This window comes from Colletotrichum spaethianum (genome assembly GCF_022836535.1).
Source record: "Colletotrichum spaethianum MAFF 239500 DNA, contig31, whole genome shotgun sequence".
NCBI classification, from domain to species: Eukaryota; Fungi; Ascomycota; class Sordariomycetes; order Glomerellales; family Glomerellaceae; genus Colletotrichum; species Colletotrichum spaethianum.
In genome coordinates this window covers 153,495-180,116 of record NW_026054801.1, presented here as the reverse complement: position 1 = coordinate 180,116, position 26,622 = coordinate 153,495, and the positions used below count along the sequence as shown (strand labels likewise).

At 51.5% G+C, this 26,622-nt stretch overlaps 9 protein-coding genes across 9 annotated transcripts; 4 read left to right on the top strand and 5 right to left on the bottom strand.

Annotated features, from left to right (window-relative positions):
• Nucleotides 1-202: 202 nt before the first annotated feature.
• On the bottom strand, nt 203-901 carry ColSpa_09865 (uncharacterized protein; the record flags this gene model as incomplete). Its single annotated transcript, XM_049276077.1, has 1 exon — nt 203-901. One exon carries the CDS (start codon nt 899-901, stop codon nt 203-205), a length of 699 nt encoding a protein of 232 aa, XP_049132034.1.
• A 1,209-nt stretch (nt 902-2,110) lies between these two features.
• On the bottom strand, nt 2,111-3,274 carry ColSpa_09864 (uncharacterized protein; the record flags this gene model as incomplete). Its single annotated transcript, XM_049276076.1, has 1 exon — nt 2,111-3,274. One exon carries the CDS (start codon nt 3,272-3,274, stop codon nt 2,111-2,113), a length of 1,164 nt encoding a protein of 387 aa, XP_049132033.1.
• Nucleotides 3,275-3,471: 197 nt separating this feature from the next.
• Nucleotides 3,472-4,329, top strand: ColSpa_09863 (putative MFS-type transporter; the record flags this gene model as incomplete). The annotated part of the gene is made up of 1 exon (XM_049276075.1): nt 3,472-4,329. The coding sequence occupies one exon, from the start codon at nt 3,472-3,474 to the stop codon at nt 4,327-4,329; it is 858 nt and encodes a 285-aa protein (XP_049132032.1).
• A 489-nt stretch (nt 4,330-4,818) lies between these two features.
• Nucleotides 4,819-5,415, bottom strand: ColSpa_09862 (uncharacterized protein; the record flags this gene model as incomplete). The annotated part of the gene is made up of 1 exon (XM_049276074.1): nt 4,819-5,415. The coding sequence occupies one exon, from the start codon at nt 5,413-5,415 to the stop codon at nt 4,819-4,821; it is 597 nt and encodes a 198-aa protein (XP_049132031.1).
• Nucleotides 5,416-9,458: 4,043 nt separating this feature from the next.
• ColSpa_09861 (putative rhamnogalacturonate lyase B) lies at nt 9,459-11,119 on the top strand (the record flags this gene model as incomplete). The annotated part of the gene is made up of 4 exons (XM_049276073.1): nt 9,459-9,885; nt 9,940-10,180; nt 10,410-10,483; nt 10,548-11,119. The coding sequence occupies 4 exons, from the start codon at nt 9,459-9,461 to the stop codon at nt 11,117-11,119; spliced, it is 1,314 nt and encodes a 437-aa protein (XP_049132030.1).
• Nucleotides 11,120-11,330: 211 nt separating this feature from the next.
• On the bottom strand, nt 11,331-12,995 carry ColSpa_09860 (uncharacterized protein; the record flags this gene model as incomplete). The annotated part of the gene is made up of 1 exon (XM_049276072.1): nt 11,331-12,995. One exon carries the CDS (start codon nt 12,993-12,995, stop codon nt 11,331-11,333), a length of 1,665 nt encoding a protein of 554 aa, XP_049132029.1.
• Nucleotides 12,996-14,558: 1,563 nt separating this feature from the next.
• ColSpa_09859 (maltose permease MAL61) lies at nt 14,559-16,306 on the top strand (the record flags this gene model as incomplete). Its single annotated transcript, XM_049276071.1, has 4 exons — nt 14,559-14,727; nt 14,775-14,892; nt 14,955-15,969; nt 16,040-16,306. The coding sequence occupies 4 exons, from the start codon at nt 14,559-14,561 to the stop codon at nt 16,304-16,306; spliced, it is 1,569 nt and encodes a 522-aa protein (XP_049132028.1).
• A 4,604-nt stretch (nt 16,307-20,910) lies between these two features.
• Nucleotides 20,911-22,910, top strand: ColSpa_09858 (solute carrier family 35 member E3; the record flags this gene model as incomplete). Its single annotated transcript, XM_049276070.1, has 2 exons — nt 20,911-22,554; nt 22,629-22,910. 2 exons carry the CDS (start codon nt 20,911-20,913, stop codon nt 22,908-22,910), a joined length of 1,926 nt encoding a protein of 641 aa, XP_049132027.1.
• Nucleotides 22,911-24,925: 2,015 nt separating this feature from the next.
• On the bottom strand, nt 24,926-25,788 carry ColSpa_09857 (uncharacterized protein; the record flags this gene model as incomplete). Its single annotated transcript, XM_049276069.1, has 2 exons — nt 24,926-24,945; nt 25,008-25,788. The coding sequence occupies 2 exons, from the start codon at nt 25,786-25,788 to the stop codon at nt 24,926-24,928; spliced, it is 801 nt and encodes a 266-aa protein (XP_049132026.1).
• Nucleotides 25,789-26,622: the final 834 nt, after the last annotated feature.

Here is a 26,622-nt window from a genome sequence, read left to right as displayed (position 1 = left end):
TGATGTTGAAGGAATGTGGGTGTATTATCTGTAGAAGTGACTAAATAGAAGAAACGCCAGAGTAAAGGAAGCCCAAATGAATCGCCGTAGTGCTATGATCAAATTCCACCATGCAATGCAATATAATCAACCTTCCATCCTTCCGAGCCTTCAAAACGCCCTGGAATTGTGTATCCAGCTACCTCCGAATTCGACTCATGATTTAGTTGGAAGGGCAGTAGCCAATGGTGCAAGCATCCTGCTTGCAGCAACCGCGGAAGCCGTTGGAGCAAGACTGGAAGAAACCGGTACCGGGAGCGCAAACAGTAGGATCCTGTCGCTTCTCGGAGGTGGAAGGGCAGTAGCCGAGAGTGCAAGCATCAGACTTGCAGCATCCGCGGAAGCCGTTAGAGCAAGACTGGAAGAAACCAGTACCGGGGGCACAGACGGTAGGGTCAGCGTTGCCATCGCCGTTATTGTTACACTTGGCCTCCGGGGTGGGAGTCGGGGTGGTCTTGGGGGCAGCCTTAGTTACGGTCTCGAAGGCCTTGATGTCCGGGCAGTAACCAATGGTGCAGGCGTCGGACTTGCAGCAGCCGCGGAATCCATTGGAGCAAGACTGGAAGAAGCCAGTGCCTGGAGCACAGACGGTCGGATCGGTGGGCTGCCAGTGATTCGAGTGTGCCGTTGTAGCGGGGGTGGTCTCAGCGGGGGGGTTGTTGGAGGTGCCGGTCACGTCGGGGCAGTAGCCGATGGTGCAAGCATCGGATTTACAGCAGCCGCGAAAGCCATTGGCACAAGATTGGAAGAACCCAGTACCAGAAGCGCAGACCGTGTCGTCGCGCTTAGCGTCTTGAGGTGGAGCAGCGGCGGCAAAGCTTGCGGCAGCGGCAAAGAGGGTGAAGATGGTGGAGAAATGCATTGTGACTTTAGTATATGACTGAAGATGATATCAAACAGAAGACGACTGGTGTGAATATATTGAAGTGAATATGGTTTGGTTTGAACGATTGTCCCGAAGAAAGAGATACCGACAAAGGAAATAAGGAAATCACAAAAGGAAAAGGAGAAAAGAGAATTGTTGAGCTGTTGATGAGTTGATTGAGGTTCGTCGATGATGATGATGAGAACAGAAACCCATCTTGGAGAGGGTGATGAGGTTCATTTATAGATATCAAGACACAGCAACAAGATTGAAGATCCGTGTACTCGGGGACTATTTTCAGTACTACCCTGCTCTGCAGCTGACCATGATGTTCGGGAAGGATTTTGCTGCAGGCTGCATCTAGACAGCACACTCTGCTTTTGTGTAGCCGTGATAGTTACCCTTCATCCTAAGCCGAGTTTGGTGGTGTAAGTCGATAAGCATCCATCAGTTTGCTGCGCAACGACACCGCCCACTTGACTACCAGCGCAGTCAGTAATGCCAAGCTACGGAAGTGCGTTCGATGTAGGCCATTGGATAAATATTCTAATCCCTTGCGTCTCTGCAATCCTTCGCCTCTCCCCGGACTCGGATCCTTCCGAGCAAATAGGAAGCTGAGCATCATCCAAGCTGCTGCAGGGTGCAGTAGAAACAAGGCACTGTCAGCCCTGTAGAACCAAGCGGGATAAGTCTGCGCGCCGGGCTGAGCTGCAAGTCTTCCGCCTAGCATCCCGGGGCTGAAGTGGACAGCCAAGTAGGCGACCAAGCTGCATTGGGAAAAGTGAAGGCGGCGCAGTCGAGCTGTCAGACGTCAGCAAGCTGGCTTCAACTTGGACCTTGAGGCAATGCGACTAGTTCTTTTCCATCATGCTGACGGCACACATTTTGCGACAATGTGCGGTGAGCAGATGAATAGGTAGTAAGCTTATTCTTGGCTCGCGGAATTTGAGGTAGACTCAAGACATTGTCAGCCACGCAGAACCAAGCACGATATGCCACACTCTTACATGGGACACGGGGGCCAGAGTGGCCAACAGGATTGTTTTTGCTATTGCAAAGTGACATTCAAACTCAAGCAATATCGTAACCTAAGCGTTGGACCGGGGCGAGCAGAGGCGAAATTCTTGATGGAATCACACGGAAATCAGTTAGAGCGAGACCTGGGATTCGTATCTTTGCTTGCCTGTGAAGTGAAACGTCAAGGCACTAAATGAACAGAACCTTCCCGGCTGACCTTCCATTCTTTCCTCGGGCAACTATGACAACCATAGCCTTCGCCGGGTCTGGGGATCCCTTCTCCTCAGGTCGGCCCTCCCAAACACTAATGACGTTGAAGTCCGCCTCCCACTTACCTTCTGTGATTTTGGAGTCTTTGAACTCGTCGCCATCGACAGTAATAAATTGCCCCGAAACCTCTTCCTTTTGAACTCTGCCGGAGAGGCGAACCTTCTTGCCATCTTTCGCATCGAGCACTGTGGTATTGTCAACCACTAGTTCGGGAGGGATCAATCCCATCTTCGTCTCTCCCCCAACTAGCGAAATGGTGTCTGTTGCTAATGCCGGCGTCCTTGGGGGTGCTTGCCGCAAATGTCTCACCTTCTTAAACGCAAAGGCATAGCGTAATAGATTGTTGTCATCGTACGCTTTGGACGCAAAAGTGAGGTTGACTGGCATTCCCGTATCGGCCATTACCCCCATCGGCACACTAACCGTTGGGATTCCCAGCTGGCGGATCGCACAATTTCCGTTCGAGTAAAGGACACCATTGCGCCACGCTTCCGTCGCTGAAGCCTCGTTGACGTCCGCATCCGCTTTGCCCACGTTGCCGTTATACGGCCACACGATTGTGTCGAGGCCGAGAGCATCGAGCCAATCTTCGAAATCCGCTTTGCGTCTGGACTCGAGATCATGCAGATCCTTTCCCAGGCCTGGAATATCGTAAGTGGCAATGCGCTCGGCGGTGATGTGTGCGACGACATCTGTATGCCGGACGAGGGGGTCGTTCGAGTCATACTTGTCCGGGATTGATCCTAGTGGACGAGGGAAAATGGCTGCCGGGTCAACCTGTGAGAGACTGACTGCAACACTCGCATCTTTATTGTCGGCGAGGAAGTCGTCCCAGGCATATGCCATCAGTTGGCACATGTCAATATCGTTGCGATGGGGCGGCGCTGTGCCTTCTTTGCCGGCGGTATCGATGCCGTCCGATTCCGCCTTTTCGAACTTTGTAACGACGGGAAAATCGACTTCCTGAACGCTGGCACCAAGTCCTTCAAGGGTTTTCCGAGTGTCGCTCCAAAGATCAGTAATAGATTGGCGAGTGTATACTTTCCTGGCAGAGGGGTCTGTATCGATTTGGCCAATGTACATTTTGGGTACGCCAATCTTCTTGCCTGCCAGAGCCTTGAGGTCGGACAGCTCTTGATATGACTTTGGACGAACGGCGTTCACATCTGGCAGCTTAGTTCGCGCACCGGATCTTGATCGGCATCACTGTCTTGCCGATAGAGTCTTTGTGCGAGGTCACGGTCTTTGATCTCTTCTTCGCCCACAACCGCGGTACATATATGGGGCTGTACGTCTTCATCTTGTTCGGATCCAACTTCCTCGACCCGCTTGTTGCTGGGTGGTTCAACGATGCATACGGTTGGCGATGGACGATGAATTTTGGAAGCATCATTTGCGCTGTGTGCTTCATCATCATGTTTTTCTTCATGGAGGAGACCATCTACTTTCGCGACAATGTCATCCATGGCGAGGTCGCTAGTAGCGACAGCTCTGGTAGCCAAGCTTCGAAGGAGGCCAAGCACGATGCCAACTCGACAAAAGAGATTTCAGAATCAGCACCTAAAGCTCCAGCAACTGGTACATATGCCTTCTCATCTCCTCGGAATATTAACTCAGGATGGGGCAAGTATGGCTTGTTTAAAGTCCTCCCTGGAAGACCCAGCAACGTTGATATGCTCCGTATGGCCTACCGACCTGTCCTCATGGTCTTTCGATTGCCTACAGTCGCGTGGGGTGGTTTTCTCTATGACATCAACCTGGCATGGTACAATGTGTTGAATGGAACAGCTAGTCCGGTCCTGACAGGTAACCCATACAACTGGTCAGCCGCATTGGTGGGTTGCATCTACGCAGGTCCTATCATTGGAACAGCTGTTGCCTCGCTCTGGTCCGGAAACGCAGCGGATTGGATCACCCTTCAGCTTGCCCGACGCAACAACGGAATCCGCGAGCCTGAACACCGACTCTGGGTCTTAGCAGTTTCCGGCATCATATCCGCAGCCGGCCTTATCACTTGGGGTGTCGGTGCTTACCACAACGTACACTGGGTCGGTTTGGTTTTCGGGCTTGGCATGCTGACGTTTGGCGTTGTAACTGGTGGATCGATTGCCGTAAGCTACAATGTTGACTGTTTCTAAGAAATTGCAGGAGAGACCACAGTTTCCGTCATTTTGTTCAGGAATACGATCGGGTTTGGCTTCGGCTACGCCATCACACCTTGGTGAACTACGCAAGGACTACAGAACTGCTTTATTACTGCGGCCATGGTGTCTATGGCATGTACCTTCACATTCGTGATCATGATTATATACGGCAAACAAATCCGCCGGTGGTCCATTCCCGCTTATCAGAAGTACTTAGTTACCACGGTGGTTTTGCAGGAGTGAAGCAGACGGAACTAATTTCGAGACTAGCTGCGTCAGTTTCAGAGTGTAGGATCGGGTTATTGTTTACTTGTTTGGCAGCTATCAGAGCTATGAGATATAGATTCTTCGTAATACTTCTGTCTCCTTTCGAAAATGCGACGAACACTCAATTATTTTTATGTTACCAATACTCTACACAGCGTGCTTGAATGTCAATCCCATCCGGTAGGACTTTTGCCTTTTTCTTCAACGTTGAATAAGTCATGGAGTGATTTCTGCTAGCGCAAGGAGTCGTTGTGCTACTTCTGCTGCAGAGGGAATGTCGTGTTCCAAGTTTCCTACTAAATCTCCTAAAAACGTAATCAATCGTTTGGCTTCGGTTCCATATCGACCGTTATCGAAACCAGAGGCATTGCGGAGCATATGGCCGACACCAAGCAGTTGATGTACGATCTGACTGCTTGCGACCTTGAACCTGATGAGCGGCGCTTTGGTAACTTCTTCCAGAAAACTCTTCGCAAGAGCCATTACTTCATGGACAGGTGCTTGGCAGTAGAGCAGGGCCATGATGTTGACGAGTCTCTCCGTACAAGTGATCTGGACTGACATGTACTTGCAGCGGTTGCTTTGGAATCCGTCACCTGGCTCGGTTAAGCCAAGTAGTATGGGAGACTTGATGGCTCTAAGCTGAACTAAGCTGTTAAGCAGTGTCATAGGGGAGGGCTTGTCGTAAAGCACGGCCAGCAGTGCCTTGCGGTTTTTGCAGCCATGAAGGCTAAAGATGGCGTATTCCAACAACCGGAACAGGTCTGTGATGTAGTCCCAACCGGCTGTCCAAGCTTGCGTCTCAGGGTCCATGGCTGGGGTGATGCGGGGATAGAGGAGGGATACCTGTGATTCCGGCATCCGCACGACGTGTCCCAGTACGCATGCTGAGTGGACCTCGAGACGGTATGCACACCAGAAGAGCCGCCGCCGATCGTCAACCTTGGACGTGAGAATATCCTCCGGCCAGCGACTCTCGTCATGGAAATCGTTTTGAGCAACTGAAGCATGGTATTGTCCGAGATATCGATGGAGATCACTGTGATTGCCACGCCGTAATGAGTAGGCTGCCAGGAGGCCAAACGATCGCAAGTAGTCGAGGTCTTGCGACTGAGGGATGTGAAGTGGTATCTTTGAGACAGCTTCAGTGAAGGAAGATTCGCTTTCAGGTATAGAAAGGCCTCGAAGCAACGCGTTGTCAAAGACTGCATTCAAAGCAGCCATTTGTGAACTAACGGCGCAGAGGGCCATCAGCAACACGTACGACGGCGCATCGGAATCTGAAGTTTCTTGTTTTCCACCGAGTTTCGAGATCTTTCTTTGAGAGCGAAACGGAAGTCTAGACGCAATTTAGCACCCATGTTATAATCCCCGAAGGACGAGGGCAAAATTACTAGCACTGATACATTGTATCGCGATAAATTTGTATCAGTCGCGGAACGATGGTCAGTGATTTGAACCCTGCATCTTGCTGCTCGGACTGGGAGCCGTTAGGCTCGGCGGACTCTGGAACATTTGGCTTCCGACCCCTTTTTCGGATGGGACGATTCGTTGTGCATTCAATTTCATAGTCCTTGCAAGTGAGGCAGCCAGCCCGCGGCTCGTAAGTTCGATCAGATATCCCCGGCCCACGGCGGCATCTGAGTCCTCTGACGTGGCAAAAATCGCAGGCTTGTGAGGCGCGCTGTCTCTTCTGGGATGTGTTGGATGGCATATCTCAGATCAGATAGTCTAACCACATGGCTGCGAGCAAGATTGAATTTTCAAGTGGAATATTATCAACTGGAAAGAGGGAACAGCGATTCTGTCAGGATTTGAGTTGAAGCTTGTTAGTTATCAGTTCAGCCGCTGATAATGGTATTAGAGTTTATGAAGATTCGCACAAGCGTTATCATACTAGCCGCTGCTACATACGACACAGCAGAGCAAAGTGTTCACCCTGCCCAATCGCACGACCTTACGTAATTAGGGCAGCGGGGTGCGACATAGTGGGCTCAAACTCAGAAGCGGATAGCTCGTCAGCAACACCGCCAGCGACCGCGACAGCAACACATTTGAGCTTTAATAAGACCTTTCCAACGACTCGTAAAGGTTCAAATCTGAGAAGCTCTACCATTCCTTCAAACAAAAATGATACCATGCCACTTCCAACTCACCGAGGCATATTCATTTGCCCCAGAGGAGTCCTTGAATAGGTTATCTGAAGATCAAATGATAACTAGATGGGCTCGTCGCCCCGGAGCTACACGCGCGGACGCATCCTCACGTATCCACGCTGTAGAATCAAGGCTGCGATCAACGACTCATAAAAGATTAGATTATCGAAGGCGCAACTCGCAGACTTATTGTGCCGAAAATGATGGCTCTAAGAGGGTGCAGTGTAAGCGCGAAAGTTACCGCATCTCCCCCACATCCACCGGCACAGAGGCATCGATTTCTTTTGAGGACATGGGAGATCTGCCGACAAGCGCAGCGCATCCAGCCGTAATAACCGACACCGAGATCGTAGAGACCGGAAACCCCGCCCTAATTAATTATGTTTCACCCTGGCCGAAAGGTCACTGGGAAATCAATCGGAGAAATACCAATTGCCTCCATTGACGACACACCGCGGCGAAGTGATGGCGCTCTCAAAGTCCCCGTCAGAGATGCAGTATCGTCGTTATTATAGGACCGAAAACAGCGCAGCCAACACCTTGTTAGAGATGAGGTAGAGCTTTGCAAAGCGCCTCGTCGGCGAGAATGACGCGAAAGTTTTGCGTACACAATGAGCCAAAGGCCTTCGACCGGCAAGAGCTGTTCCGGCCCAAATATCATAGACGCATGCTTGGAGTGAGGTGTCTTCAATCAGCTTTTAACATAATCCAGATGATTACCAGCTTTTTGTTACACATTCCTGTACTTTGCGATATTTAGCCGTTCTTCTTCATACTCCGCCATTACTCGTCAACGCCAGTGCTATCGAACTCAAACTAAAGATTACTAATCATTGTCAAACAATAGTGTCCTTTCATAAACTGAGAAGTCTATGAGGCGTTGCAAAATTGGGCAGGCGGGAACAGCTTTCCGCGCAAAAAGACACCAACCTAGAACACTTGATGAGTTCTATTAGCTGTAATGTTAGACCAGCTCTGGATGTGGACCTTCGGTCTGGCACACGCCAACGGGCTTGGTCAACTTTGGCCTTTGAGGAATGTGGTTGGCCCTTTTACAGTCGTGCTGACGGTCCACATTTTGCGTCGACGTGTGGCGAGCAGGTGAAGAGGTGGTAAGCTTATTCTTGACTGGTGGAATTTCAAGGGGTTATACATAATGGTATCTTCCTGGACGTCGCAAGGGCGGGATGGAAGAGATGCAACTTCGTGTAGTGTAAGCTCACCTCGACGGGCCTACTGACGGAGGAGCCGATTGGTAGTTTTCACGTCTCAGCTGAACCCGCAGGATAATGGTGAGACCGAGTATCGGCCATCGTACTTAGACCATACAGGACACTCGAAAGTCACTCAGCGAGGAGCGTAGGTGTATGAGCGCTTCGGCCCCTCAGCTAGTACGCTGCGTGAGCTGTATCGGTCGCCTCTGTGTCCCAGAAGCGTCAGCTTCGATGTGTTGCAGCGGTGCAGAACAACGGGTGCTTTTCTGGGGTTGTGGTGACCGAGTCAAGCCCCGATAGTGGCCGATGGGCCTGCCATCGGAGATTACTTGGACGCAAATCCCGAGCCGATGCACGTGGGCCTCTTTGAAGGTTGATGGAGGCTCGCCTAAGAAGAAGGAGCATGGACAAGAATTCTCCGACAGCACATGGAATCCGGCGTTGCACCCGGGCAAAGTATCCAGCGACCCCGTTTTGGACACGATGCATCGCCGCGACGGCACGGCTTAGCAGCCCGATGACCGATAGTCAATAAGTTAATCATGTCGTCCAGATGCCAAAGGACGGATATGCATGTCCGACGGTTTTTGTATCTGATAGGAGCGCTGTGGGACTATGCAATCAAATAAAAGATCTAAGTTTGATGCCCTTGAATCCTGACTTCGGAGGTGCAGACTGCCGCTCGGGGGTTTCTGTTTTTTTCTTTTCTTTGGTAGACGACGAAGGGGATGTTTTCTGCCCAACTCAGTGCGTGCCAAACAAATGAAATCCGTCAGACCAAGACGAGACGGACTACAAAAATGACGTGGCTCATCTGGGTTGTCTTGCTTTGTTTCACCAGTGCCCGCAGCTCTCCCACAGAACGTCCCAGATTAAAGCTCCTGATGGCTCTGGTTAATTGGAAAGATTTGGTCTCGCGTTCTGCATACAGTGGTAGGGGTGCTAATGTCGAGCACTTGGACAAGCAACACCCCTGGTGACTCTTCAGGGGATAGCAAGAAACGCCCAGCGGCTAGGCCTCGATAGCGCCATCAACCACTTTATTTCTGACCCTCAATCCCCATGTGGGACGACCTTGGGGGAAGCGAACACGCCTGCAAACCCACTGTCTGCGTCGCTCCTTTGATTAATACGGTGCCAGAATCCCAGCATCGACAGCCGTTTTCCGTCCGCCGGCCATTCTCCACGGCGCTTCTTGCGTTCAATTTCCCACAAGCGATGGAGGAACCATGGATTTAGGAAAGAATGCGGTGTCGGCATTGACAAGGGTGAGGTGAGGTAAAGCTGGACCCATTTGTTGGTGAAGATGGAGGAGAGAGAGCCAGAGGAAAGGTTCCTATTTGATTACCCCATGAGGCCCTCTAATGCAGCATCGATTTCTCTGGTGGTTGCTCGTTCGCTTCATTTTCTCCTTCTGTACATATCATCTTTGACAATTCGACCGTCGACGCCTGTCGGCATCCATTCGTTTTGAGAAAATACAACCATGAAGTTAACCCCCCTTTCACTCCTTGCGCTGGGCGCTCTTCTCCCGGACATGGGCAGCGCCCAGTTGTCCGGTAAGGTTGGACCGTCCACTACCGCCGCCGCCAAGGCGGCCAAGAAGACATGCAAGATCACCGACTACGGTGCCAAGAGCGGTGCCACCGGAGACATCGGTGCAGCGCTCAAGTCCGCCTGGGACGCCTGCAAGACCGGAGGCGAGATTCTGATCCCTGAGGGAGAATGGGGTCTCGGTACTTGGCAGACGCTCTCCGGTGGTACTGGTGTTTCAATCAACCTCCAAGGCACCATCTACCGCACTGGCACCGCCGGTGGCCATATGATCATAGTCCAGAAGTCGACCGACGTGGAGTTCTACAGTAGCAACTCCAAAGGGGCAATGCAAGGCTATGGATACGAGTTCCACAAGCGTAAGCCTTTCGGAGTCCAACCTCATGCTTCATCATGATGCTGAAAAAGCGCAGAGGGCACCGGTGTCTATGGACCTCGTCTCCTGAGATTTGTCTCCGTCACAAACTTTAGTGTTCACGATATCGCCCTCGTCGACTCCCCTGCGTTTCATTTCGTCATGGACACCGTCACCAATGGAGAGGTTTACAACATGATTGTCCGTGGAGGAAACCGTGGCGGTCTTGATGGAATCGACTTGATGACCGCTAAGAACGTGCACGTTCATGATGTTGCTGTCACCAACAAGGACGAGTGGTATGTTTTATCCCTGTTTCCTTTTCGCTTGGCTGCTTTATGAGTTGGCTCTGGTTTGCATCTCATTGTGCTTTCCGAACATCTAGCTAACACTTCTTAGTGTCACTGTCAAGGTACGTGGCCTTAGTCGGGGCGGCGAATGGACTTGAGCTTGGCTACCTTCACCTTCATCTCAACCCAAGCAGGCAACACCTCCACGACCCACTGACGCATCGCAGAACAAGTCCAGCAACATCCTCATTGAGAACATCTTCTGCAACTGGTCGGGCGGTTGCGCTATTGGTTCCCTGGGTGCCGATACTGGTACGTAACAGATAGCATCCTCAATTCCTTGCCGGAGGCTGTAGCTGACCTCTTCTGTGCTCAGCCATCTCGGACATCCACTACCGCAATGTCTACACCTCAAACTCGAACCAGATGATGATGATCAAGAACAATGGCGGCAACGGTGGCTTCCAAAACGCCAAGTTCGAGAACTTCATCGGCCACGGCAACGCCTACTCCCTAAAGATTGACGCCGCCTGGGCCGGTCAAAGCAAGGTCTCCGGCAACGGTGTCGAATACAGGAACCTGACCTTCTCTAATTGGAAGGGTACTGCCGCCAACGGTGCCTCCCGCGGCCCGGTGGTTGTCCTCTGTGCTGCCGCCGCTCCTTGCGAGAACATCGACGTCTCGGGCATCAACATATGGACCGAGGCTGGGTCTTCCATTATTGACAAGTGCAGCAACGCTTTTGGTAAGGGTCACTGCCTCCGCAACGGCTCCGGCACCTACACCAGCGCGGCCACCACCAAGACCGTCGCTGGCTACTCGGCCCCCACGATGCCCGGTCAGGTCACCGCTGGCCTGGGTATCACTAAGCCCATCGACATTCCCCCACTTCCCACGACCTTCTACCCTGGTGTTAAACCTATCAGCGCTTTGGCTGGCTCGGCTTAATATACCGACAGTAGTAGCCTTGGGGAATTACCATGCAGCTCAGCAGAATAAGTCGATTCAGTTTTAGTGTACATACTTTGTTGGAAAAACCAACCTGCATAAATCGCTCGATAACACTCACTTCGCTTTCTACTAAAATCCGATTGCTATATCTATTTTCCTGATCTCTCAATTGGGATGCTTGATACTCAGCCCAGGGAGGAGTAATGGATCATGACGCGGTGATCTGAGACTTGATCCAGTCCTCATCTAGGCCGCCCATAGTTACTGAAGTGATGCTCTTCACCCCAATGAAGCCCTTTAGCTTCTCTCTCAACAGGTAAGTGGGAGTACAGCTCCAGGCGTGACAGAAGCTGTTGTTCCTCACATCGCCATAAGGGCTTGCGCGAGGATCGTCGGGATTGAAACACTCCCAAAAGGTATCGCCACCAGCTCGTACCATTCCTCCCCAGTAGCTCGTCATGATCTCGACGCACTTTTCGAAACACCCAACAGTTGCTAGAGCATCGCAAACGTGATGCCATAGGTAAGGCGTAAGGGGTTTAACGGCATCCGGGTGGGCGAGTGTGTTGAGCAGCGCTGTCTGTGCGACATCCTGTGGGAAAGCCTCGGCCAAAACAAGCCAAGATGCCGAGGCGAAACTGATCTGGGCCGTGGGTCCGGACACGAAAAATTTGTCTGGTGAGAGGAATACTTTTGCTCCTTCGGTCATCTGGCTTACAAGGTCTGCAAAAGGGACCTCCTTTACGAGCAGTTTGGCTAAAGCGTTAGCTGCTTTTAGACAGAAGAGAAGGACGCCATGGAGTCCTGCGCTGTGTTCCAAGCCAGGTTGCCAGTCAAGGAATTTCCATCCGTCTCCCTTGGTCTCATCAAAAGCATGTGTAGTGGTGTCTAAATGACTGATTGCCCGCTTGACACAGCCGAGTACTGTAGGCCAGAGATTATGACCCGCAGCTTTGTCTCCAGATGCCACCACATAGTCGTAGACTATAGCGGCGAAGAGTGCGTCGTAGTCCACGATATAGTCCGTTGACGGCGTTAGCTGGGGTTGCTCGAAGATGCAGGCCGGTACCGAGTTATCTTCGCGAACTACCGCGGCGAATTGGAAGATGCACCTCTTCACGAGGTTGAAGTCCCGGAAAGTACTGTAGTTTGCGAGAGCTTGAAGCCGAAGATCACCGCTCCAAAGTCGTCGGTCTCTTCGCGGGCCGTCTTCGAAAACCGTCTGCATGCAGTCTCTCAACGTCGAAATACTGACATGATCAATCTTCTGAAGTAAGGCATCGTGGAACTGCAAACTCTCCAGACAATGGTCTTGGCTGATGGCGCTGACACAGTCGCACTTCACGTCCGAGAAGGCGACTTTGTATTTAGGGGACGTATCAATGATTTCTACTCGTAGAAAGCGGAACGAGTAGCGGCGAGGTAAAGAGACGAGCTCAGGGCACATATCGATATTGATGATCTCGTCCGGCAGCCAGCTAGTACTGATCCATGTCTTGACGTTGTCCATGCCAAGCGTCACGTCTAGGGGAGACTCGCCGAACGTGAGGCGCAGTCGGCATGGGGCGTCCATATGTGAACCGTGAGATTCAAGCTTCATCGATACGTATCCCACCATGTGAATGCCGAAGTCGAGAATGAAGTCATCTCCTTTCCCCCAAGTCTTCGATGGTAGCTGGTCGATGGAGTACTTTGCAGGCACGGCCCGAACGCCAAAGTATTGGTTTTCGTCTGCGTCGAAATCGATGATTCGTTGAGGCGTGCGCACCCATCGGCGCAGCTTTGGGCACAGATCATTGGCAATTTTTTCAAAGTCACGATTCCATCGTGTTGGGAGAACGCTCTCGACCATGTCCTTGGGTGCGTCCGCCATGATGTGTTTGGATTGGAAATGAGTACTGGTTAATGTGACGAGGGTCCGTCTTGGCTGGAAGTCTGAGCGTGAAGGTTGTTTGCAGATGCTGGCATCAACACGGGTTCTGGCTCAGGTCGTTAAAATGCTTTTGAAAACGTTACGATCTTAAACAGCAGCAGTAACCGCTTCGGTGTGACAATCACCTGAGAAGGGCAATCCAAAGCACCCCACACTAGAATGAGGGGAGGGGAACATGACAGGCGCTTCTAATTGCTCAATCGGGAGCATACGACCCATGGCGATGTCGGCGTGGGGACGAATCCGGAGTGACATTTGCGGGGAAGTGCCGAGGAGTAGCCTGTGGAACTGGCAAACCCAACATGCCTTGAATCCGAGTCGACTTGCGTCTGGAACTTCAGCCACAACGGCAGCTGAGGAGACAATACGAGGTTCAACAACGGTAGAACCACGGGTGAATTGCGGATGACCCAAGCAACGAGCGTGTGCCAATCCAGGTCTGTCGAAGCCTTCGACTCCTTGGCATGGCCGTGAGGCCGAGGCGATGCCTTGAATGCGTTCAACTTGCATACAATCCGGATATGAACCGCGAACCGGTGATTAGGACCGTTTCCATGTCTTTTAATAGCCTTTAAACTCTAAGACTGAAGATTTATCGGACACTCTCCAGGACTCGATTATGCCCCCCCCCTGAGAGAAGGTATCTTGGGATTATGATCACGTTCGTCCTTCGTTAGGAGAGATCCAAGGAAACGACAACAGAACCTTGGCGCGCTCCAACAAACCCCGCATCGTTCATCTGCATTCCCCATATCTGAGCTGGGATGTAGCTACAACTAGTCATTGTGACCCATGAGCCTTTGGGTAGAAGTACCAAAATGACGGGACATGGACGCATCTAGATCAGGCTAGACTTGCGCTGGCATCTGTGCCGCATCCACGTTCATCTCAAAATTCAGGTTGACCGTTACTCTTTTGGTTAGCAGCTATTCAGAGACCACCAACCACAATCGTTTGGCTATTCTTCGGAATACAGATTGAGTCAGTTAGCCTTGTACCACAGCACACCATCAGCTTTTCTTGCTGAGCATCTGCCGGCGACAAGACCGAATCGTCAATGAAACGCAACCCGATCATGCGAAAACCAGTTGACTAGGATACTCACCAACCCCTCCCCGCAAATGTCAACCACATGGTTGAGTGAGGAGACGGGTCAAGAGATCACGCTTGTCCTTACCCCCGACGAGGAATGCCTGGATACAGAAAGTGGCTTGCGCTATTGACTATTGTCGGTTGATCATTGCGACGATGTTGATCCGAAGAAGTGCCTACGACTACCTCCATTCGAATGAGGGTTAAGATGCCCCCGACAATAAGAATTGGGGACGTTCCGGCCTTGTTGCGTTTTGCCCCAGTTTCCCAGACACGGTCTCTTTAGCTTCCCCAGATCACCGGTGCTTCAGTCCCCGGATTTTCCTAACCTTAATTATCTTGACTACAGCTCTTCTGTCTTTTGATACGCATTGCTCAAACTTAGGTCTGGCCACAGACTTTAACACAGCTATGGGTCAGCATAACCTCGAAGCACATCAGGCATCGGTTGTCGACAAGGACGACATCGCCGCTGCCAAAGGCGAACACTTCGAGGAGGTCGTTCACGCAGCGACTGCAGAGGACCACGAGGAAACTGTCTTGCAGGCTATCAAAAACCAGCCATGGGCATTCGGGTGGTGTGTCTACGCTATCTACGTCCTCATACTCACAAGTTTCGACAACCAGGCGGGGGCACTGTCATTGGCATTCCCCAGTTCCGCAAGGACTTTGGATCAGAGTTTGATGGCAACTATGTTCTACCTGCGAAGTGGCAGTCGGCTTACAGCGGGGCTCCTGTGGCATCGTGAGTGTTCTGTTTGCAACGCCCCGAAATGGCACTGTAACTAATCATCTTCTCCTTTCCAGTGCCGTCGTTGGTTCCATCGGTGCTGGTTACGTAGCCGACCGCATCGGCCGCAAGTGGACATACTTCATCAGCTACATCTTTATCCTTGTCGGAATCACCCTCGAAACGATCAGTACGACCAACGAGATTTTCTTCGCCGGGAAGTTCATTGCGGGATTCCCCATTGGCGCTTTCATCACGGTCAGCATGACATATATCGGCGAGATCGCGCCCCTGGCGCTTCGTGGTATCTTGACCGCTGCCGCCGCCATCGCCTTTACCATCGGCCCGTTTATTGTCTCATTAGTTGTCAATGAAACAGGAACTAGAAATGACCGCTGGGCTTACCGCACTATATTCGTATCGCAGTACGGCGTTAGCGGCTTGGGTGCTATCATGCTTTTCTGGATGCCCGAGTCGCCGTGGTGGTTGGTCAACAAGGGTAACATGAAAAAGGCCGCCAAATCTCTCAGCCGTCTCGGATACGACGCTGTTCAGGTCGAGAAACGACTTTCTATTATTGCTCTAACTCTTGCCGAGGTACGTAAGGAGACTGAGGGTGCCAGCTTCGCCGAGTGCTTTCGCAAGTCCAACCTTCGCCGTACCATCATCTCCGTTGCTCCCTTGAGCATCCAGGCCTTATGCGGCGTCTTTTTCGTCGCTTCATACTCGACATACTACCAGCAGCTTGCTGGCTACACCACCAAAGAGAGTTTCACGCTTGCAATTGTGCAGCAGGTCCTCTCCATGCTTGGGAATATCACTTCCTGGTTCCTGATTGACAGAGTCGGCCGCCGAGGCCTTACCTTATGGGGAATGTGCACGTTGACCATTCTACTAATGATCACTGGCGGCCTTGCTGTCACGGCCACTCCTGGTGCCGTTAAGGGCACTGTTGCTCTGCTCTTGGTGTACTGCTACATCTACAACGTCACAATCGGCGCCACAGCATACTCCCTGTTGACAGAAGTGGCAACTTCGCGTCTCCGCGCAAAGACTGCGGCGATGGCTTTGGCTCTCCAGAACAGCCTTTTCGTAAGTCACGTTGTGTGTGAATTCTACATTGCAATTGAAATATCTGCTGATATCACAACGATCTGTCCAGACTATGTGGGCTTTCGTCATCCCGTTTCTTTTCAACCCTGATCAGGCAAACCTTGGAGCCAAGGTAGCGTTCATCTTCGGTGGTTTATCTGTGCTGTCTACGGTTTATCTCTGGTTTTACCAGCCCGAAGTTGCTGGTAGATCATACGAGGAACTCGATGAGATGTTCATCAAGCAGGTCCCGGCGCGGAAGTTCAAAGGCTATACTACAGAAGTACAGGAGAAGAGCCAAGCGTCGGCCAAGTACAACACCCAACATTCTCTCTGATGATAATCATTGGTCCTAAACCCTCTAGGATAGACAGCAGGTCTTGAAGTAAAGTTGTGGCAGTTCGTGGTTAGGGTAGGGTCGTACAAATGCAAGATGATCAGTTATCTAATACAACTTGTGCCAGAAAAGGAAATGTTCAGGGACAGACTTGATGAACAAGAGCTATGTTTTAGAGCGATGCGGACTGTTTCTGGCCAAGAAAGATGCCAAAGAGAGAAGGTTAAGCTGCTGTTAATATGCATGAATCGACATATCTATAAGAAGACCGGCACCATGTGCTAAAAAGTCTTTTACTCATTCAACAATTTTCACATACACATTACGGTATTGAATCACTCTTGATAAATATGGAAGCTAGTAAATTGAATGGAAGTGCAGTTCTTCGCTTTGCCTAGAGAAGCCCAAAGCCCTACAATCAAGATGTTTTTGGGGTGCTTCGATCACTGCTTCCAACCATGAAATAAAACCAGTATAAGGGCTTACTGTTATGGTGTCGATATCTACTGAAAATCAAGATGTCGCTAGAACTTGTTCTCGCAAGGAGGCTCTCGGCCCTGTCGCCCCTATGGGAAATTTGGGAGGCCCATCTCACCAGGATGCATGAAACGCGATGTTACTTTCTGCAGAAATGCAATTTCGTTGATGAATACAAGTGGCTTCCAGTATCAGTGGATAGAAAGTTATAATTCCGTGTCTTTCGTACTTTATGAGCAGTACTCGTTGTCTTGTGCTCACTACATCCTTACATTCGATTAGAATTCTATAGTTGATGAGTATCCTGCGTATCACAGACTTGAGTAACAGCCATTCTTTTATCGCTCAGTATGTGTATGATTGTAAGCCTCAGCTTGCTCAGGCAAATAGTTAATGTGTTGGTGCCCGCTACTGACTTTGCTTTCCAGGCAGTGATGATGGGCGCTATTCTCTTATTGATTACGCCTGGCATTGAAAAAAACTGCATCCATGAAGGCATTTTCAGGTATCAACAAGTCTTTCATATCTACAATTTTAGCTGTACTTTATCAATGAGTAATGTTACAAGAAGTAAACAAACGATCCCAAATTACGGGATATTGTTGAGAACTCTGGATATGAGATTCAAGACGTTGCATGATTATCTAATTTCACCGACGACTGTTTGGTAGACAAAGAGTACTGCTAGCTGTATGTGATAAGGAGATAACGTGATAATGCTAATGACATGCTGTTACCATAATCAAGTTGGGGCGACTTCTGGTCGGCTTGTTGCCACCATGTCTGTTTGTATGAAAGGGGGAGCAGCTCACAGCAAGAGTATTGTTTGCAGCCACAACGGTGATACGCAGTCGACTGTGCCGAAGACTTTAGAGATTGAACCAAATTGAACGTAAAACTCGCAAGAATGGCCAAGCATCTAGTCAATATGCGCCTGCGAGGGCAGGTGTATTAGATCAGATGCCTAAGAGCGGAGTCGCGAAGTCGACCTATAAACGTCGTTCTCACACGGTGATCCGCGGCGATGGATCTGGGGGCGGAGACATCCACACTTGGTAGCGCCCTCTGGATCCGCGGCGAACCGGTGATACAGAATACCAATGCTTATCGTTCTGTCTTTACGGCAAGGTGGTTGATACCAACTATAGCCTGCTCGTATTTTCCTCCAGGGAAAAAAAACCCTAGTCTCCAGAATTGGGTTGTCGATAAGGATAACTACAATCCCCTGATCGAGTTTCACAAACCTATGTTGCGCGCACACGAGCTAGGTGCTGATAACTGGGCGTCGGAGGACAGCGAAGGAGCGTCAAGAGTACCAAGAGCAGTCTCAGTTTCGTACGGACGCCGTCGGAGCTCACCTTGAGCTTATCAACAAGAATCCTTCACGTGTCTGCGGTGATGCTGCAAATTCTGTGCTGGAGTTCTGCCAACCGTTCAACAGGCTCAATGGGTGCAGCGGAGCCGACCGAAGCTGAAAACCCAAAAGTCATGGCACTTTTGTCGTTGGTCAATTCCGACTTCAAGGCGCACGCGGTCATTGACTGGATTGGGCGCAAAGATACGACGGGTGCTTCCCGCATCCTGACAGGCTGAGGGACCCTGCTCGGCTTCCCCAGGGTGGCGTGGGGCACATCCTGCGGTCCTGCATGCTGTGCCCTACCTAGGACATGGCTAGAAAATTGTCACCCATGTGTGTGTTCATGTGTGTGTCGCAAATGCTCGTGCTTCGGGAACTCTGGAGCTCGGCTTGTCAATACGCCCTTGTGATACTTCACAATTTGCTACTAGCCACCCCCAGATTCTGCGTCTCGGCCCTATTCAGTGTTTAGATGATATGCCACAATGGGAAATGTCGATAGTACGAAGGGAGACATGATGGAGAATATGTCCATACTTGTCTGGGAATTGATGGTGATGACACCTGTCTCGCCCGAGCGTCCCTTTCACTGGGGTAGCTCGTTAATCACTGTTTAATGACAGGGCCAAGTCCCTCGAGTGTTCATCTAGTCTCATGTCTCATTACTGCGCGTAATGCGTGTTGTGGCTCCCTTGGTTCCGAGGCACAGATCTGGTCGCGCCGTCGGAACGGCGGGGGGGGGGGGGGGGGGGGCGCGACAAAAGCACTGATTCTCTTATCGCTAATCTTACTACCCTCCATCACCAATACCTTGAGCAGGAAAAACGAAAAAAAAAAAGTCCAAAATCCAAAAACAACACAAAAGCCTATCTCGATACTTTGGGCAAACCAAGCGATACTGTGCGTCAGCCAGGCTTTAGGATTGCAGCAAATGTTATGACATGAACCGTGCCTGACCGGACGGGCATACGCAGGTGACAGCTGGCGTACGGTAACAGCAGCAGATAGACGCGACATGGTGGAGGGTCTTAGGTAGTGCTGTCTCCCGCCCCTTGCCGCTCCTCCTAATACCCTTTTCGACCCGTGGCGTTGGTGGCGCCGTGGCGGCTGATGCAGCTATCTCCAACCAGTCTCGATCCTCCGCATGTTTGGTGTCTCTGGCAGGTTGAGGGTCACTTCGGGCGTTTCCTAGGGCCTTGGTGTCTCGGCCCCTTGGTCATACAGACTTGCGCAGTAAAGCGGAAGGATCTGCCACACCGGTGCATCGTACAGGACCGAAGCCCGGTCTTGAGCCTATCAGGGGACGTCTCTCATTCATCTTTGCTTGAAGACATAGACGTTGTCTCCGGACCAGCTCTTGTTCAATGTAATTGGTGCTTGATCGCGATTTTCAGCAAAAAAGACGCGGATGGGTCTTCAACACAGATCAGTTCAAGGGCCATGATTCGTGTGCAATCGATTGGCGGCATCCCGTTCTGAACACTGAGTCCAGGCCTATCCGTCGACTCGATTTTTGTCGGGCCACCAATGACAGCTGTCCCATGAAGCCGGCAAGCATTCACACCCTCACTCTACTAACCCTGCACTTTTGCTAGACCGGCTCTCCCACGTCCAGTCTCGTCTCTCCAATCTTAGCCGACTCCACTGTAAGTATCCATCGTTCCATCAACCTTCCAGAAGTGGAAGCGCGCCGTTAGCTTTGCCACTCACATCAAGAGCTAATGATCTTGGTCCGAGTCTGCGCAAGAGTCTGTGCTGTTGGTCGCGTTGGCAATCCTTGTCGTACCACTGCCAGAGTCCAAAAGAAAGGAAGAAGGGGGGAAAAGGTCCACTCCTTATCGCAGTACACCGAGCAACAATCGAAGGCATCCCAGGACTAAACTTTTTGTTTAACCCTGTCCGGTACTTCAACTCCGTTGAACGTTGGTGGGCATCCAACACGCAACCGTAACCTCACTATACTTTCCAGTCCGCTTGCCTTTCGAAATTGAAGTATGCATGCTGGCCCAAGTAGCCAGCGAGAGCCAGTCTCACGCAAAGGGTGCTGTGACTTGGTAGGCAAACACGCGTCTGTCACCAAAGAATGACCAACCGATAAGAGAGGAAGGGGCCGAATGGCTTGCCGCTTGGTTCCGAGAGATATCGTCCTCTCCAGTTTCTTTCTTGCCCCAGGCCAGGCTCATCTGTCCCCGATCTTCACTCTGTCCCTCCCACACTCCCTTGTCCTGCTAACCCTAGCCATTCTGTATCTCTTTGGTGCAACCGTTTTTTCTGTCAAACCCACGCCCCGTGGACCCTGTCTCCCATCCCAACCCGCATCCCTTGTTGGCTGCACACCGTTCATAATCTGGGTCAATCCACCGAAATGGACACCGAACCGCATGAGGGTTTCCTCCACACCAAAATGGCGGCGAACTCCATTCCCTCCACCCCCCCGGCTGGGTGCTGATAAGCTCGACGAGTAGGCTTCGGCTTACAGTCCAGAGACTTGCCTAGCCTGGCCTCGGCACTACTTTCGGTTTTCTTGATCGTCGCACTGGGTTGTTTAAAAAGGGCATCCCTCGGACGCGTAAAACATAAGGGTCTCGTCTCGTGGTTCTCGTCTGTGTCGTGCAGCTCCCTCTCCTCGAGTTCCTCGCCGCCAACCCTCCCTCCACAACCCCAGGGCACTTTCAGCTGTGTGGCCCACGGTTCCGTTGGTCATCCCTTGAAGAATTCCTTTCTTCCAGTTTTTCTCTGCTCCGCCAGTGCGCTCGAAATTTCGTCAGCCATGGCTTCTCAGGTCACCGAGGTCAACCAGACCAACACCGCCGGCAGCACGCCACCCCGCCGCAACTCGGACCCGGCGCTGGAGATCAACAACCAACACCACCACCAACATCTGCACCACAGTGCCCGCGTTGATGCCAAGGGTCACGACGACAACGTGACCTACGCGCGGACTGGTGACTCGACTGTCCCTCACCAGAGTCATCTCCATCAACACGCCGACGCTCCCCATGACATTGAGAAGGGCGACAAGCTTAGCGGTCCTCCCGACTACGATGGCGAGAAGACTGGCGTTGTGTCTTCCAATGAGGCTGAAGAGAAGAAACCCTCCAAGCTGAAGACGCTCTACCGCCGTCACAAGTGGGTTGTACACGCATTCTTCTTTTGCTTGTTCACCGGCTGGTGGATCGCTTCGCTCGTGCTGCACCGCAACGACAAGAACTGGGTCGTTCCGTTCCTCGTCTGGCTCGGCATCTGTCTTCGCCTCCTCTTCTTTTACGTCCCGAGCTCCTACGTCTCCCGGCCGATCAAGTTTGTGTGGCAACACAGCGCTGTATACATCTATAACTTCATCCCCGCCAAGTTCCGTACCATTGCCGGTGCTGCCTTGGCGCTCGCCGTCATGATCGTTGGTTCTTTTGTCTCAGAGGAGTCAGCCGACAACACCCGCGAGAACCGTGCTGTTTCCATCTTCGGTCTTCTCGTCATTCTGTTTGTCTTCTGGGCGACATCCAGAGATCGCAAGCGTGTCAACTGGCGTCCCGTTATTGGCGGCATGCTGTCGCAATACATCATTGCACTCTTCGTCCTCCGTACTGGTGTCGGTTATGACATCTTCAAGTTCATCGCAGATCGCGCTGGTGACTTGCTCGGCTTCGCCAACCAGGGAACCGCTTTCCTGACAGCTGAGAGCGTCATTGACCTTCACTGGTTCATCTCCGGCGTCATCCCCCCCATCATCTTTTTCGTAGCCATTGTCCAGGTCTTGTACTTTATTGGCTTCCTCCAGTGGTTCATTGGAAAGTTCGCGACCTTTGTTTTCTGGGCGCTTGAGGTGTCTGGTGCCGAGGCTGTCGTAGCCGCTGCCACTCCTTTCATCGGACAGGGCGAGTCTGCCATGCTGGTTCGTCCTTTTGTTGCTCACATGACCAAAGCCGAGATTCACCAGATTATGACTTGCGGTTTCGCAACCATTTCCGGATCTGTTCTCGTCTCGTATATCAGCCTGGGTCTCAATGCTCAGGCCATGGTATCGTCTTGCGTCATGTCCATCCCTGCTTCCATCGCCATCTCCAAGCTTCGCTACCCTGAGAGGGAAGAGACGTTGACCGCCGGAAAGGTCGTCATCCCTGATGACGACGAGCACGAGGCTAAGAACGCCATCCACGCCTTCGCCAACGGTGCGTGGCTGGGTATTAAGATCGCCGGTACCATTATCGCGTCGATTCTTTGCATCCTGGCCTTTATCGGTCTCGTTGATGGTCTTCTGACTTGGTGGGGAGGCTACCTCAACATCAACGACCCTGACCTGACCCTCAACCTCATTGTTGGTTACCTCTTCTACCCGGTCGCCTTCCTTCTGGGTGTCCCCCGTAACGGAGACTTGCTCAAGGTCGCTCGTCTGATCGCCCTGAAGGTCATCGCTGTAAGTGCAATAACTCACTCGCTCTGCACGTTATTGTGTTTTTCCACGTCAGATACTTACTACTACATCGTCAGAATGAGTACGTTGCTTTCTCTGCGATGAAGGAACCCGAGTACCTCGATCTCTCACCCCGTTCTCAGCTTATCGCTACATATGCCCTCTGCGGATTCGGCAACATCGGCTCTCTGGGTATCCAGATTGGTATCCTGGGTCAGCTGGCCCCCAGCCGTGGTGGTGATGTCAGCTCGTTGGCTATTTCCGCTCTGATTTCTGGTGTCATGTCCACCTTGACCTCAGCCGCCGTTGCTGGTCTTGTCGTCACTCATCAGACGACTAATCTGGCCATTGCAGCTTGATCAAGGAGACGTATAATGAAATCGAAATGGGCGTTCTATAGACGAAACGTCGACAAAATGATGCGAGATGAGAAGACGCTGTACGATGTTGATAAAGCGCATACCGGTCGCTTTGAAGAGAAAATATGCGCCGATAGTAGTAGTAAATAATAATACCCTTTGTCAGCAAGCGAGCTGACCAATTCAACTGGGACTGCCAATTCCACTAACAAATGGAACGTGACTGGCGGGGGTTTCTGGGTTTTATACTAAGGTGAATACAACCAAGACGTAATCGTGGTATTTCTTGCGCGATCCTCTTCTTATTAATGCGATCTTCTCTTGAAATGGGGTTTGCTGGTTTTGGCCCCCTCCCCCCGGTCCAAATCCGACTTGTTGGCCCGCGAGTTGCGCCGAGAGGCCCCGGCCGCCTAAAGAAGGGCGCGACTGGCCATTGGCATTGGAGCTAAGCACGGGAAAATTTGACAAGCGAGAGAGCAAAAGGCTCAAAGTCCGCCGGTCTCCTGCGGGAGTCGGCGCCGGCCGTAACCGCACGTGCAGTTTTCGACAACTGGATCTCGCAAACCTTGATCAATGCGATTTTTGATGCGTAATACAAACAGATAATGGAGTCAAAATCAACGTTTTTAATGGGACCTCAGAGACCCCCCCCCCCCCCCCCCCATTGATCTTTGGAGCCTCTAAACAGCTATAGGCCTGGGTTTCGTGGTCCTCTCAAGTGGGTTGTTGAACCAAGCGAGGTTGGAACGGTGCTGGTCCTCTCGACATATGTCTGGCGTCTGTCAATATCTACCTTTATGTTCATTACTCACGATTTAAGATGGTCTTTCCCGATGCCTGCATGCATCTCTACAGCTGTGGTCTGATCCTGGACAGCTTTTTATGTCCAATTATCATCATGAGATTGATCCAGCACGCCACGACTGCCATGACAAAGCATGGCTTTCATGCCTGGTTGTTCCCAGCGCGTATACTTTTGTAATGACAGAAAGCGCATCAGAGACCTCGGGTTGTCTGCATTTCTATCTCTGTTTACCAGGGCTTGGCTGGACCGAAGAGGCTGCCCGCCCTTGACGAGACAGGGGACAAGTTGTATGGAGTATGTATCGGCGCGCGACTTTGTCACAGGCATGTTGCCCATGCTATTGGTATGGGTACTACGCGCCCTGCATCCTTAGCAATCGGCACTACTGGTATTGCCTTTACGATGTTGGAACAATGCTCACTCGAAATTGCCATAAACTTGAGCTATGAAACAGTCAGCCACCGCAAAAGGCTCTTACGTGAGTTGTGCTGGTCAAACTCTTGCATCATCGAACACCCGGAGGCGAGTTAAGATATCAAGAGAGGAATATATTTATGAACCCACGCGAGATTGCTACAGTTATGTACGGGAGAAATTGAGACATTCTTGGGCAAAACTCTACGGACAAGAATGTAGCCTCGAAAGAATGGAGGTTGGGCCACAAGGTATCTTCTAGGAAGAATACCTGCCTTGGGCCCCGTGTATCGAGCATTGTCAATGGAGTGGCAGCACTACGATTTATACTGCAAGGCACTGAGAGTACCATTCATTGATCTTGACGCACTTGAAGCCAGAGATGCAAGTAGTGGGGCCGGCGTAGCCACCGCCACCGCACTGAGCCCATGCTCCGACGGCCGTACTGGAGCCGGTTGCCTTGTTCGGGGCGGTAGCGGCGGCGGCGGCGGTGGTGGTAGTGGTGGTAGCGGCGGTGGAGGTAACAGCATTGACGATGGGATTGGCAGAAACGGAGGTGGCCGGCGAACTGGAACCGGAACTGGAGCTGCCAGATTGCCAGCCACGGTTGCGGGAGAGCTCGTACCACCAATTGCGAAGCATCCAACCGTCGAAATCGGTGATTTGGGCAGCAGAGCCAGCCAGCATGATGAAGCTGGAGACTCCAGTGGGCGTCCAGTCTGAATGAACGTTAGCGTTGAACCTTGCAAGTATTTTGAGTTTTATCTGGCTTTGAAACCACGGAGAATGAACAAGGCTATCTTGACATACCGTAAACTGTGAGAGAACTTATGTTAGTTGAATGATAGGAATTATATCTTCTATTGAGGTAGACTTACAATCGTCAAGGCCGTAGGTGTGTCCGATCTCATGTTGGAGGATATGGATGTTGGCAGAATCCAGAGCACCCATGAAGTACTCACGGCCGATACGCTGACCCCAGTCACCCCCAGCACCACCGTTCAAGCCGTCCGTAAGCCAAAGAGACTGGTCGTAGTGGCGATCGGCACCACCGGCGCACTTGCTGTAGTCACCGTTCTGATTGAAGAAACGGCCGCAAGACTCGGCGCATTGGGGAGCACCCTCGCCGTCTTTGTCGGTGTAGACGTCAATGCCCGAAGTCGAACCTTGGAGAAGACTCTTATCGCGGACGGCCCAGCCGACGACATTGACTTCGATGTTGCTGTACGGGAAGTTGTCATAGCCGTAGAGCCACTTGTACCAGCCCTGGTGAGCCGAGTTCAGAGCCTTGGCAACCTGGGTGCGCTGAGCCTCTGTGACCGAGGCTCCAGACTCCCAGCGAACGCAGACATTAATTGTGCCCTTGGTAGCAACAACCTGGTCCCAGCCAAAGTTCTTGAAGCCGAAAAGGCTGTTGGTATAGGTGCTCTTGCAGTGTTCCCAAACCTCCTCCAGAGGCGTGACAAGAGGAGAAGGAGGGCTCCAGCCGCTTTGCCTCTTGACCGGACGATTTCGGGACATATCCTCAAATACTCTAGCCTCGACGGGAGCGAGGGCCTGCCACACAGATCCGTCGAGGTCGGAAAAAGTCGAAATGTTCATGGCTTGAGAGGAAGCAACCACAGCCATAGCGGTGGCGGAGGTAGTAGCGAAGCGCATGGTGAAACGAAAGGGAAAACGAATAAGAATACAGCGAATTTACAGAAGTGAAGTAATAGCTAAAGAACTCGAAACGACCGACAAGATGATGAAGTTAGCACAGAACCCTGAGAATGCGAAAAAAGAATGCCCTAGATGGGCGCAGCCTGGCAAGGAATATATACACAAAAACATCACTAACCGCTTGTCGTCTCCATAGACCCGGTATTGTGAACAATCCACTATTCTCTTCGGGCGTGTCACGCTAGCCTAGGGATATGCCGTATATACGGACTGGGCGAAGAATTCTACGATACGAGACTCCTCTTTCACCTTTTTCTCAAGCGCCAGAACCCCATTTAGGGGGGTTTTTATGTTCGTCGGCGAAAGTGATTGGCGGGAGAACAAGACTGCGGAGATTAATGGGACGATTGGCGATGAAGAATTACAATTAAGGGCTGCTGTAAGGGTGGCGTTGGCCATCCGAATTGAGGGACCAATCCTGCCGCGTGGAGAGGGGCAGAATGGGAGTCCTTCCTTTCTTGAACAGTTGAGCCGGATGTAAACAGCGCCAAGGCATGATGCTCAATTATCTTGCGACAAGCAAGTTCTTAAACCATGGAAAATCTGGGGTCGAGTGTATACGTATGTGATCTCTATGAGGAACAACCGGTTGTCGACCCAACCATCTGCCCTCTCCATTGCCATGATTCAAGTGGAAAACACGGTTCATTCAAGGCCACTCGTGCGGTATTGGCCACCCAATGTTGAAGTCATCCGAACTTATCGAGACCCAATCTTTTGAGAACTCGAGGGAGAAAGAAGGTTATGTGACTTCGGGTCGATCACCCGACT